We start from the raw sequence: 12,713 nt of genomic DNA on the forward strand, positions 1-12,713 counted from the left end.
GGGAAGAGCATTTTGGGTAGAGGGAACAGCATGTTCCAGGATGCTGGCAGGATGCAAGGCAGTAAAGAGCTGTGGTAACACATGTGAAATTAAGATCTGGTCCCAGGAACGGTTCCATCTAGTTCGGGAAATAATCCCCTGGGTAACAATTCAATGCTCAGCTGAGCTCCCCTGCACTCACTGCCCCTAGGAGGGTCAGTAGGGACTGTGTCACCAAGGATGTGAGAGTCCTTGGCTAACAACATGAGACACTCGGCCATGCCAGGCACCACGCTGAGATCTTTTATATTGTAACTAACAGAATCCATGCAACAACCCCCAAGAGGTAAGTACTGCTGTTAGCCCTCCTTTAGGCCTGGGGAAACTGAGGCACAAAGCCCTTCGATTATTTTCCCAAAGTCAAGCAGCTAGTAAGTGACAAAGTGAATGTGAATCCAGCTAGCCCAGCTGGGCTCTTAACCACAGTGCTATCCCACCTTGAAATGCAAAGAAATCAGTGCTGACTTCAAAGTGTTTGATAGTCAGGTTCTTCGACAGTTCCCTACTGGTTGGGGGTGGTTCCCGTTAGCAGGGTACCAGCATGACCTCTTGTGCCTTCCTCCCTCTCCGCAGACGCCCCCTGCTCCGACATGCTGGGGATGCTCTCGGGCCTCATTGCCGACTCCCAGATCTCTGCTTCCTCCACCCGCGAGTACCTCTGGAGCCCCAGTGCTGCCCGTCTGGTCAGCAGCCGCTCAGGCTGGTTCCCTCGGATCCCTCAGGCCCAGCCGGGTGAGGAGTGGCTCCAGGTAGACCTGGGAGCGCCCAAGACCGTGAAAGGCGTCATCATCCAGGGAGCCCGCGGAGGAGACAGCATCACTGCCGTGGAAGCCAGGGCGTTTGTGCGCAAGTTCAAAGTCGCCTACAGCCTAAATGGCAAAGACTGGGAGCACATCCAGGACCCCAGGACCCAGCAGCCGAAGGTAGGGTGTTCCCGGAGGACTCCCTAACCTTGCCCCAAACAGGGAGGTTGATTTGGGGGATGTTGATTTCCCATCTAGATGGTCATCACCAACCCCTGCCCGTCAAACAAATATTAACTGAGAGATTACTTTGTGCCAAGCCCTCTGCTAAATGCCTTATTTTAGCCTTTACAACATCTCTAGAAGGTAGGTCCTTTCGTCCCTCCCATTTTAGAGGTAACAAAACTGAGGCTTGATGTCGTGCCAGGGTCATACAGTACCTGTGGTAGAGCCATGATTCAGACACAAGTCTCACTCCAGAGCCCAAATGCCTAACCACTGCTCAACACTGCCTTTCTAATGTCTTGGACACTCTTTCTACCCTGTTTCAGATAAAGTGTCCTTGGAACTGGCCAGACATCCAAAGGGGATGTGGTTTTTGGAGGCTCAACTGTAGAAACTAGTGAATTACTTCCAAAAACAACTGTGTTTTTCTGAGTGTTGCTGCACTCCTTTGTATTTTCCTGGGCTTGACTACTTAGATCTTCCTTGCCTCTTACATGGAGGCTGGGAAGAGGCAAGAGAAACTAACTCCAGTCCAGAAGCGCAGGCCAGTGTAACACCCGCTTCTGCCCTCGGAGGAGTGAAGGTCAGCCCTCAACGAGGGGCACGAAGGAGCCCCAGGAAAGGGAGAGGACATCACAGCCCTGTCCCTCTCCAGGTTAATCTCCCAGTCAGCCAGGCGTTGCGATCCTCATTGCTAAGTTACCCCTCATTTTCCTCAGAAGAGCAGGGCCCCTAATAAGGAAGGGGTATCACATGTCTCTGTTTAGCAAATGTTTTCCACTCTTAATGCAGAGGCAAGGTCTGGGTTGGAGGTTTTGCAGTGCTGATGTAAACTCCCAGCTCATAATTCCAGCGGCTTGGAAAGGCTCAGTGCTTGGTAACTGGAACCTTCAGTGGATGGAGCAGAAGTCGGACCACTGGCTCCCCCAGGGACAGCTGACCCTGGCTCTTCTTTTTTTTTTTTTTTTTGCGGTACGCGGGCCTCTCCCTGTTGTGGCCTCTCCCGTCGCAGAGCACAGGCTCCGGACGCGCCGGCTCAGCGGCCATGGCTCACGGGCCCAGCTGCTCCGCGGCATGTGGGATCTTCCCGGACCGGGGCACGAACCCGTGTCCCCTGCGTCGGCAGGCGGACTCTCAACCACTGCGCCACCAGGGAAGCCCCACCCTGGCTCTTCTTGACTATTCTGGGGGCCTTGGAAAGGAGATGATCTTAGCCAGGGTCAGAGCCTGCCCTCCCCGTGACAGTGCCCCCCTTTTGGAATTGTGGGCATCCTGCAAAATGAGTTGGCTCTGCCTCATTCCTAGATGCTAATCAGCTACAGCCCCTGGCACACCTGCACACCAACAGTCCCCTAAGTCACTGGTTCACAGGTATGCTCTGGGTTGGGTCCCCCACCCGGCTTCAGCCAGGGCAGCCCCACTGTCATCCATTTTATGAGGTGTGGCTTTAGGTGAGGTTTCTTTTGACAGAATTTCTTCCACTAAACCAAGGTTGGGGGAACACAGTCTTAGAGTATCAGGGTGTGACCAGTGGAAATTGTCATTAGCCTAGAAAAGGGATGGTCACTTTCCCTTCAGCCTCTCAGTGACCTGGCATTTTCTAAACCTAGACTTTCAAGCTGGGACTTTCTAAATCTAGACTTTTAAGCATCTGGGAAAGAACTTCTTTTTCTAGTAAACCGAGAACTTCAGAACAGGCAAGACAGCCTAAATGCCCTTCACTCCTCTCCAGCCAAATCCAGCTTAAGACTCACGCAGAGCCGAATTCTGAGTCCTCAGTTTCACTCCAAGGATAGAGAACAGAACCCAGCAATTGCCACTTTCATCTGCTCCCCATCTGCCGTGTTTCTGGGACCTCCCAAATGAATCAAAACCTTGGTCTGAGAATGGGGCTCCCACGGACCAAAACGGGCAATGACCATGAATTAACTCTGAAGCTGCCTTCCGGTTGGATGTGAGGGGTGAGGTGGGAAGGGGGGGAGGAAGGAGCAGAAAGGAGGAGTGAGGAGGGCTCCCACCTAAGAAGAGCTGAGCAGCCTGTCTCCCCTGCAGCTGTTTGAAGGGAACATGCACTACGACACCCCTGACATCCGGAGGTTTGACCCTGTCCTGGCGCAGTACGTGCGGGTGTACCCTGAGAGGTGGTCCCCTGCGGGCATTGGGATGCGACTGGAGGTGCTGGGCTGTGACTGGACAGGTAAGGCCCTCTTTCCACTGTGGGTCTCACTCACATGGTCTCATGACCCCGGCTTCCTGGGATGGCCTGGGAGGAGGTCAGACCACGACGGGGATGGGGCAGAGGGGCAGCCATCCCTGGGGTGAAGCCCCATCAGTTCAAAACGCTGCTGCCTCCTGCCTGCCCTGGGCTGCACTTTGTTCTACCTCAAACCACCGGCACTGCAGCCTCTGGACTCAGGACAGCTCCTCGAGGGATGTGCTTTGTCATTTTTAAAGGATCATTTCAGTCCTCCAACCCCAGTCTCTCAAAAACAAATCATAACCACACACTGCCCACCCAAATTCAATTAGACCCTGACTCTTCAGGCCAGAGGGCTGTGGCTGTTGATTTAGGGAAGAAAAAAAAATGCTCATGATAATAAAGTAATCGGTTTATGTCTGAATCTGGCCTCCAGATGTCTGTGGCTAAGAGACTTCATTTTCATTTCGAAGCCACATCTGTAAAAGGCATTTATTTGCTCAGGAGGGACCCTGTTGCAGGGGAGCTGCCGAGAGCCCGACTTCTTCCCCGTGTGCCGCAGGAGGCTCGCTGGGCTCCACCCTGCGTCGCAGGCCCTGGGAGCACCTCCGAGTCTCCTGGACGAAGATGAGGCCCGCTGATCATGGCCACCCTCCAGGTTTCCCGGGAAGCACCCCATCCATCCTTCCGAGTCGGGTCCGCCTCCCCTCCAGGCCCCGCCCTCCTCCCCGGGGCAGGGCTGGGACAGATCCCAGCTCAAGCCGGAGCCGGAGCCGGAGCCGGAGCCGGAGCTCGCTCGCTGCCTGCCAAATGGAGCTGGGGGTGGGGTGGGGTGAGGCAGCAGGCAGGACCCCGGCCCCAGGTATCTCCATTTTCCTGTCTGTGCCGTACCTGTCAGCAGCTCACCCAGCAGGGGATGGTGGAGGATTAGTAAGAGCATGTCGGAGAAGTGCTTTCGGCTCCCGGGGAGAAAAGTGCTGCCTGTGTGCCGTTATGATGGCGCCGAGGAAGTGTCCCGTTGAGGCACGAAGGCTGGGAATCGGGCCCAAATTAGCCTTTCTCACCTTTCGATGGAAGGCAGCCCCAGTGAACATACTTTAGTGGGAAGACACTTTACTCCCCATCACGGAGTGAGGCAAGGTTCCCTGCAGCCTGCTGAGTGTTCCTCACCTGTCCTCTTGCAGGCGCTGAAAACTGCCCTCCAACAGTGACACAGGCTGGCTTCTTCTGGCCAGAATCAGAGGCTTAGAGATGCAGGGGACCCGAGGGCTTCTAGGCCAGTGGCTTTCAAACGTTTCTGACCACCATCCACAATTTAAAATAAATTTATATCACGAGCCACTCGACTTACAAGCATGCGTGCACACAAGCGCACATACACGTGTGTGCTTATGGGATATAGTGTATCATTAAGCACCTGGACTCTGGGGACAGATCGCCAAGTTCAAGTCCTGCCTCTGCCGATCTCGGTTATCCTAGCTGAAGAAGGGGGGGTGACCATAGCATATCTACACCCCCCAGGGTTATCATGAGGATTCAATCAAATAATGGATATAAAATACTTAGCCTGCTGCTTGGCACCTAATAAACTTGTTACAGTAAGTAAGTGTGACTGAAACAAAAGGTTCCCAAAGTGGTGCTCATCCTTGCCGCGTGAGTATACTCTGAAATATTATAGCCCCTATTTTAAAACGCTAGTCCTGACTCATGAAATTGATCTACAACCTGTTGACAAGGGTGACCTACAGTCTGAAAAAAAAATCACCGATCTAGGCCAATGCCTCCTTCACAGAGAGGGAAACTGAGTCCCAGAGAGAGCAGCCACTTGCCAGAGGCCAATAGCTACTGACTCATACTTCCCCCCTGTCTATGGTCCTCTGTGCCACGCCTCTTCCCAGGCTGGCCCTGCTTTATGACCGGCTGGACAATTGCTATTGGCCTTTTCCTCCTATTGCCCCCTGCCAAGCTGGCCCAAATTACACCGGTGATGGTCAGCAACAGGTTTCTCATTTCAAAGTCCTCCTGGCTGTTCCTTGGAAGATCAGAGTAGGGGCTCGATACCCTCTGCCCAGCCTCCTTCCCTTTGAAGTCTCTGACATCTGTTTTCAATTGCCGGGGAGCGTAGTTTGATGGGCAGTTAGCTCTAAGTGTCCAGTACAAACACAGTGGACACAGAGGCCGGCTACCGTTTCCTCACTTTCATTCACACGGCCTGCCCTCTCATTGCCTCACCCGCCCCCTGTGCCCCTGGATTTAACATTATCTCTCTGCCACCCAGCTCACCCACTCCGCTACCTAACATTTCCAGGAACCTCTCTCCCAGGCCACGTGGCTTTCTGCTTGTCAAATTTCCATTCATTTCTGTGACTCATCCTTGTTCCCTTCATTCCTACCCCAAAAGGATAACAGGGAAGATAATGGGCTGGGTTGAGTTACTGCAGCTAAATAATTTGACAGGGCTGCTTCACCTGTTCATTTGTTTGGATTTCAAATGATGACTTCTTGCCTTGCTGACCACGGTTTGCTTTACAACGGAGTTTGAGATTCTGTGGCACAGTAACAAATATGAACTTACAAGTTAGGACGCTTTGAGGTTATTTGCCCAGCCACGTTTGGTCACCTGCTACTTGTATTTTGAATAAGTTGCCAACATTGACAGGGCTGGAGATTTTCCCTGGAGATTTTGTTTGTTTCATGCGAGGGAAAAAAAAAGATCTTTTTGCGAGATCTGGCCACACTGGGCCACCTCGCCTCGGTTCCTCAACCTGCTGGAACCAGTCACGTGGTGGCCTCCTTTAAACCAGGTGTGCAGGACCCCTCTGCCATCTCCTGTCCCAGCCTTTACTCTCCCAGTCCCCAGCAGGCCATCCTCCCTTACAGTAGCAGTTAGCCTCCTAGAAGCATTTGAATTTGCCACACCCTGATCTAAAGGCACAGCCCCAAATTATTTCCGAATGGAGTCTGAGTCACTTTGAGCCCATATTCTTTTCCATCCGGTTTTGGGCAAACGCGAACAACGATGTCTGGGGTCGCACCTCCCAGGCTGTCTGGCTTGGCTGTGACTTCAGCCGTTGTGCTTCTGGTTATCTTGTAATAGGTGGGCCCCCAGGTCGGGTTAGCTTTGGTTCCGTCTGACTCAGAGAAGGCAGAGAAGAGAAGGCCCGTGCCACGCGCAAACAGGGCCCGTTCCACACGCAAACAGGGCTGAGCCCGAGACGCGACAGCAGTCACCCAAGGGGCTGTGCTCAGACAGGTGTTTTCCACAGGACGGAAGCTCACTGCATTAACCCCGATTGTTTTCAGACCATTTTTGATGGGTGTCCTTCATTGCTTATGTGTGTGTGTCACCCACATCTGTGTCTGAAACAGGACACCCAGAGCATGTTGAGCCCTGCCTGTGGTCAGTGTCGCCCACGTTCATTACTGCCTGGTGCGCATGGCCTTTTGAGCCGGCCTCAGGGCCTCTGCTGTGGGGTAGAGTGTGGGTTTGTGTTCTTGCCTCCATTACGGCTATTTCTACAGCTTGGGACCGCTCTCCTTAACACAGGCCATGGTCCTGACGTCATCACAGCACACAGAAGTGACGTCATGGGTGTGTGTGTGTCCATCTTGGATGTCCTTTTTTCTTCCTTCTTGAAAGGCCCACCCTTGGAGAGGAGACTTAGTATTTGGCATCCTCCTGCTGGGTTTTGACACAGGCTGCTGCATGTGGTCTTCACTCCCCTTCCTTTGCCTTTCTGCAGACTCAAAGCCAACGGTTGAGACACTGGGACCCACCGTGAAGAGCGAAGAGACCACCACCCCATACCCCATTGACGAGGAGGCCACGGAGTGCGGGGAGAACTGCAGCTTTGAGGATGGTGAGGATGGGGCCAGAGCCGTATTTCATCCAGGATGGTATGGGTGCCGACCAGTCGCAGTGGAGGCTGGCCCATGCCTGGGTCCGGGACCTGGGGGTCCCCTAGGTCAGAGGTCAGGGAAGTGTGGTACTTAGGGGCTTGGGGCAGTGGCTATTTCCAACCAATCTAGAAGCATTCAGATATTGGCACAACCAGTACAGCCCTACATCAGCTGAGGTAAGGGGCCATCCAAAGAGGAGGCCTCCCTTGAGTAGTCTCCTTTCCTAGCCCTCACTTCGTATCTTTAGAATGCACAACTGTGATCGCCCCTCCTGCTAAGCTTGTCTCCGGGGCACAGTCAAGGGAAGATCTGGCTGTCATCTGGGTGACTTGGTCAGTGGAGCGCGATAGGTTAACTCAGCAGTTAACCATGATTTAATTGCGTTGCCCTGTGTCTTTTACCACCACCGGTTGAGAAAGCCTGACAATGAGGATTATAAAATAGGGCACCGCCTCCTCCACGAGGCGAGCGCAGGTCAGTGACAAAGACAGAAGTATGAAAAGGCACCTCACCCATTCCTCAAAACTCAGGGCCACCTATTTGCGATTAGTCTCTTCACATGGGAAATCGACTGCATTTTCATTTTATCTTCTAAGCATATCCAAGTTAGAGAAAAATAATAATTGGAAGAGCCCAAAAGGACATCACATTTTCAATCTTCCTGCTAAGGTCGCAGAATATGAGGACATTCCTTAACAAACTACAAAGTTTGGAACACCTGGCATTTGGGGCTAGAATTTAATGCTTGACAGCCTCAATTTACAGTAAATTACTGATCGTTATTAAATGTTCATTAAACCAAATGAGGGAAGATTGGTGAAGAGGCTTGGGAAGTGATGGAGACATAAAGACGTAGCACCGAGTCGGTAGGTAGATGGTGAAATCTGTGGATCCGCACCCTTAGCCACTTGACAGTATGAGAACCTGCAAGGATGCAGTGGACGTCTCCCCAACATGGCTACAAAGAAGAATGGGAGGGGAGCCAAAAGTAAATGCTGAAGTTGTGTGACTGCAAAATGGTAATTTAATGCATATGCTCTCAGGAATGTGCTTTTGTACATTGCGTGGGCCGGGGGACACTCTTGGTCAGGGATAGTTGAATACAGAATTTTGACATTTTAATGAACTTGTTTTTGTTTTATGAAGAGGAGAAAGAGACTTGGAGAATCTTCCAAGACATGTTGGAAAGAGTTGGAGAGCCAAAAGTGGGGCACTCTCATTTACTGTGTGCTGTTGGATCAGCAGGGTTTGCTCGGTGCAGGGCAAAAGGAGGGGGTTTTGTCTAAATGGCAATCCAAAGGAAAATGTAAGGACTTTCAGAAGTTTAATATAATTTTCCCTTCTATAGTGGTTTGTTTCATTTGGGGTTTCTTTGGTGGTTCCTCCCCTCTCGCTTTTTTTTTTTTTTTTTTTTTGCCAAAGATCTCTTTGTGGAATTGGGTTCCTGAGATACAGTATGCATATAAACATTAGAGAGGAATTATGGTATATTGAATTACTCCATATTTTTGAATGGAAAAATAGAAACTTAGAAGTTGTTGGGAAAAGGGGATGGGGAGGGCTAAGGGCTGACTTTTCCAAGCCACAGGTTGATGCTTCTGTAATAGATTCCATGTGTTTCTTCTCAGTTCAAGCTGACTTTGGCCAAGGGTGGGCAAGTATTAAATATTCTTTCTTGGGAAGGGGAGACACGAGCAGGACCCGGTGGCAACCTGCTGCCAAGGCCAGCAGCGCCCTTCCCCTCAGAGGTGATCCGTCCTCGCCCCCCGGGGCGGGAGCAATGTGTTTCCACCAGTCGACTGTTCCCTTTAGACTTCCTAACCTGCCTTCCCCACGGAAATTCCTCTCTGGGAACCCTGAGAAGGGAAGTGAAAAGGCCAAAGACCCCACTTCCTCCCTCCTACCAGCGTTAGCCAACACTTTTCCACTGTCTCCGCAGCTACTGAGGACAAGAGTCCAAATCTGGGTTCCCGTTTCCTCTCTTTCCCCACCTCCACCCCACCCCCGACTCAATCATGTGTTCGGCACCAGCTCAGACTGGATTTGTAGAGCTGAGTGGAACCTCCAAAGAAACCCTTTGGGTTCGGTCTGTTCGCTTAGAGGTGAACAGCCGAGCAGACGGGGGCGAGCCATCGTGTGGTCTCTTAGATTTCCATTCTCTGCCGTCCCTGGAATCCTGGCGTTCAGGCACTCGGAGCCATGTAAAATTATTTTTCCTCCTGGTCAGCGCTGAGCTGGGCGGCAGGCTGGTCTGGTGCCCTCAATTTGCCCTAACATGCCAAATCGCCCGCCTGGCAGTGCCTCCCCCGGCGATGCTGAACTGACCCGGTCTTCTGAAACAAGAGGCCTGGCACAGGGAGGTGAAGGGCAAACAAGCCTCCCTTGTTTCCAAGATCACTTTCTCCTCCCTGGCCAGCACCTCCCGCATTTTGAATTTCAGTCTCTCCGGATGCCAACGGGCTGTCCATCACTGCTGACAGCCAGGTTGGCAGGATCCTGCCTTCCACTGAGGCAAGGGGGAGACATTCTTCTCTGGCATTTTAGGGAACAGCAGTTTCCACATTTGTCTGCTCTCCAGAGTGGACAGAAGAGGCCGATTAGAGCCTGAAGCCGTTTGGTGGCCTCATTTATAATCGCTTACTATGGGAACCGCTGGCAGCCTTGGCTTTCATGCCTGGGAAGGATGAGACCAAAGGCTGACCCTAAAGCCAGCCATCGCCAAGATGAGTTAAATGAATAAGCAAAGGGAGCCTCTTCTTTCTCTGCTCTCCCCTTAGGCCCTGCCAGCCGTTTAAATAGCACCACGGTGGCTGTTCTCCGAACCCATTTCATTTGCCTTGTTTCGGGGTTTTTGTTTTCCCTTTTAGACAAAGATTTGCAGCTCCCTTCAGGATTCAACTGCAACTTTGATTTCCCCGAGGAGCCCTGTGGTTGGATGTACGACCGTGCCAAGTGGCTCCAAAGCACCTGGACCGGCAGCTCCGGGCCCAGCGACCGGACGTTTCCAGGTAAGCCAGCCTCGAGTTAAGCGATGAGAGAGTTAAGGCCAGCCTGCGCCATGTTTTTCAGCTCCACATTCCCTGACAGGCTTCATAACTTCACAGAACAATCCTCTGCTCTTTGCCTGCAAACCACCGGCCTTTACTGACAGTGTCACCCGACAGAATAGCTGGCTGGCGGTTCCTGGCCCTCTCTTGTGATCACAGAGCAGCCTGGAAGCTGGGAGGGAGCGAGAGAGGCCAAGATCAAAGAAGAGGAAAGAAAGAGCAATTAGGAGGTCCTAGGAGAGGGGATGAGTCAATGTCCCTTTGTTGCCGTAGCCAGCTCTCGATGCCACCATCACAGAGCCCCTTGTGACTCCAAGCTGGACATTGTTCCTAAAATGGCTCATTGGGAAACTCCTGGCCCCAAGTCTGACTGATACTTTCTGGAGGGTATCATCACTTCTGTTGAAAACCAAGTCGAGGGCCTGAAATGCTGCCACACCCATGGGTGTCTAGCAGAGCTGCCTGGCACTTGGCCTCCTGAAGAGTGTTGCTGCCAGTCGTTGGAATATTGTGAAGCCGCCCTCTTGGTGTCAGAGAGCCCGATTTCAGAGGCTCTCCTGGCACTGTTGGTAGAGAGGGGCTGCCTTTAGCCCTTCTAAGCAGGAGTTGTCCACTCTTTCCATTGTGGCATGCTTTTACAGTGATGTTCTGGTAAATGTTTCACGACCGGCTCTCCAGGTTTAAAAAAAAAAATCTGCTTTGTAATTAATGTTCGCCACTGTCCGTGGTGTAAATCCTCCCACTGTGGTTGAATGCAAGCTACCAACATGACATCATCGGAGGTGGAGTTGAGAAGTACAGCAGCACAGCCTTAGATAGTTTTTTTCCCTCACACAGATAACAGAGATATAAATAACTTCTGAATCATGCATACCAGTAAAATGTATTAAAATAATTAGGAAGTATTGCATTTTGAGAATTTATTTCCTTTCTTTTTTAATATACTTTATTTCATTGCAACTTTATAGAATTCAATTGTTAACAATGCTTGAATTTCACAGTAGGCTTGCAAACTTCCAGAAAACTCCACAATCGGCTCTCACAAGCCAGTACGTAGCATACGTTGCTCTAGCATGTCACGTGTTAGCTTTCAGTGTTCCTGGATCTTGGGCCCCCTGTAAGCGTTTGAGAGGGAAGGGCTTAATTCTGGAAATTAGTAGATCATATGTTGCCTGCCTAGAGAATGAAAGGGGGGAGGGACCTCCCCTTCTTCAGAGTCCCCCAGAGCCGCTCTGCTGCCCCTCACCCCAAGGACTGGCCGTGTCCCCTGTCTCCAGGGACGGCAGTGGGATGGACGCTCTCCGCGGGCTGCCTCCTGCGCTTGCTTTCCCGGAGGGTCACAGCATCTGCTCCGGAGAAAAACATTTTCATATTTCAAGTGTTTATCTCTTCAGGATTTGAGTGCTCAGAGAGATTAATATCTGAAGATCACCACGGCCTCAGGCAACAGGAGAGAACACTTACCCTCATCCCAGCGTTAATCACCCTCCCCCCCTCGCTCACTGCAATAATGTTTAATTAATATAATGAGCCTCCTGCACGTTGGAAAAAAAATACTTATTTTTAAACCCAGCCTGGATTTTTCATTTCATTTCCTCTCCTTTGAGACTTGGCCCAATTAATTGGTTGTTTTCCCAACCTCCACTTTTTATCCAAACGTAAAGAAAATTTGCCGTGGGGGTGGGGTGGTGTACGTGTGATGTTTATGTGTGTGCATTTGTGTGCTGTGTGTGTGCGTGTGATGTTTATACGTGTGCATTTGTGCGCTGTGTGTGTACGTGTGATGTTTATGCGTGTGCATTTGTGTGCTGTGTGTGTACGTGTGATGTTTATGCGTGTGCATTTGTGCGCTGTGTGTGTACGTGTGATGTTTATGCGTGTGCATTTGTGCACTGTGTGTGTACGTGTGATGTTTATGTGTGTGCATGTGTGATGTTTATGTGTGTGCATTTATGCACTGTGTGTACATGTGATGTTTATACGTGTGCATTTGTGCGCTGTGTGTATATGTGTGATGTTTATACGTGTGCATTTGTGCGCTGTATGTATGTCTTTCTTTCTCAAGGTATTTGTGGGTTTTGTGTGTACGTGCATATGTTGTTTTTATGTGTAGATCTTGTGTGTTTGTAAATATGTATATGCATGCGTTTAGTTTGTGTGCATGTATGAATCTGTGTGTGTGTCTGTATGTTTATGTTTGAGTGTGTCTGTGGTTTATATGCATGTGTATGTGTGTGTCTGTACATTTATGTTTGAGTGTGTTTGTGGTTTATATGCGTGTGTGTGTGTGTGAGGTGTTTGTATAAGGGGGCAGCTTGGCAAAGGCACGTTGAATAAAGGGATGCAGGTGATACAGCAAGGGGAGATTTACTGGCTCTTATTCAGCATCCATCCTCAGGTTCTTTCTAATTATTCCACTTCCTCCCTTGCACTCTTCTGAGCAGATTTTCTCTAAGAATGCCTGAGGTCAGCCCTGTCCAGACTCCAAGGCCACCAGTTAGCAAGTGACACTTCGGGGAGAGCTTAAGCTACTCTCCATTTGACGCGGTTCCCCTCTGCCCC

General features: G+C 51.0%; 1 protein-coding gene across 9 annotated transcripts in view; it reads left to right on the forward strand.

The window, feature by feature from the left end:
* Positions 1–12,713, forward strand: part of NRP2 (neuropilin 2) — a 116,254-nt gene that overhangs the window by 61,096 nt on the left and 42,445 nt on the right. For 8 of the 9 annotated variants that reach the window (XM_049712342.1, XM_004262817.3, XM_049712344.1 and 5 more), the window contains exons 9-12: positions 613–962; positions 3,060–3,204; positions 6,948–7,064; positions 9,972–10,112. In XM_049712342.1, the coding sequence (XP_049568299.1) occupies positions 613–962; positions 3,060–3,204; positions 6,948–7,064; positions 9,972–10,112 (753 nt within the window). Of the gene's footprint in view, positions 1–612; positions 963–3,059; positions 3,205–6,947; positions 7,065–9,971; positions 10,113–10,208; positions 12,039–12,713 lie in introns of those variants that run through there. The other variant, XM_033429423.2, reaches the window with a different exon arrangement.

Source organism: Orcinus orca, chromosome 7 (genome assembly GCF_937001465.1).
Source record: "Orcinus orca chromosome 7, mOrcOrc1.1, whole genome shotgun sequence".
Lineage (NCBI taxonomy): Eukaryota > Metazoa > Chordata > Mammalia > Artiodactyla > Delphinidae > Orcinus > Orcinus orca.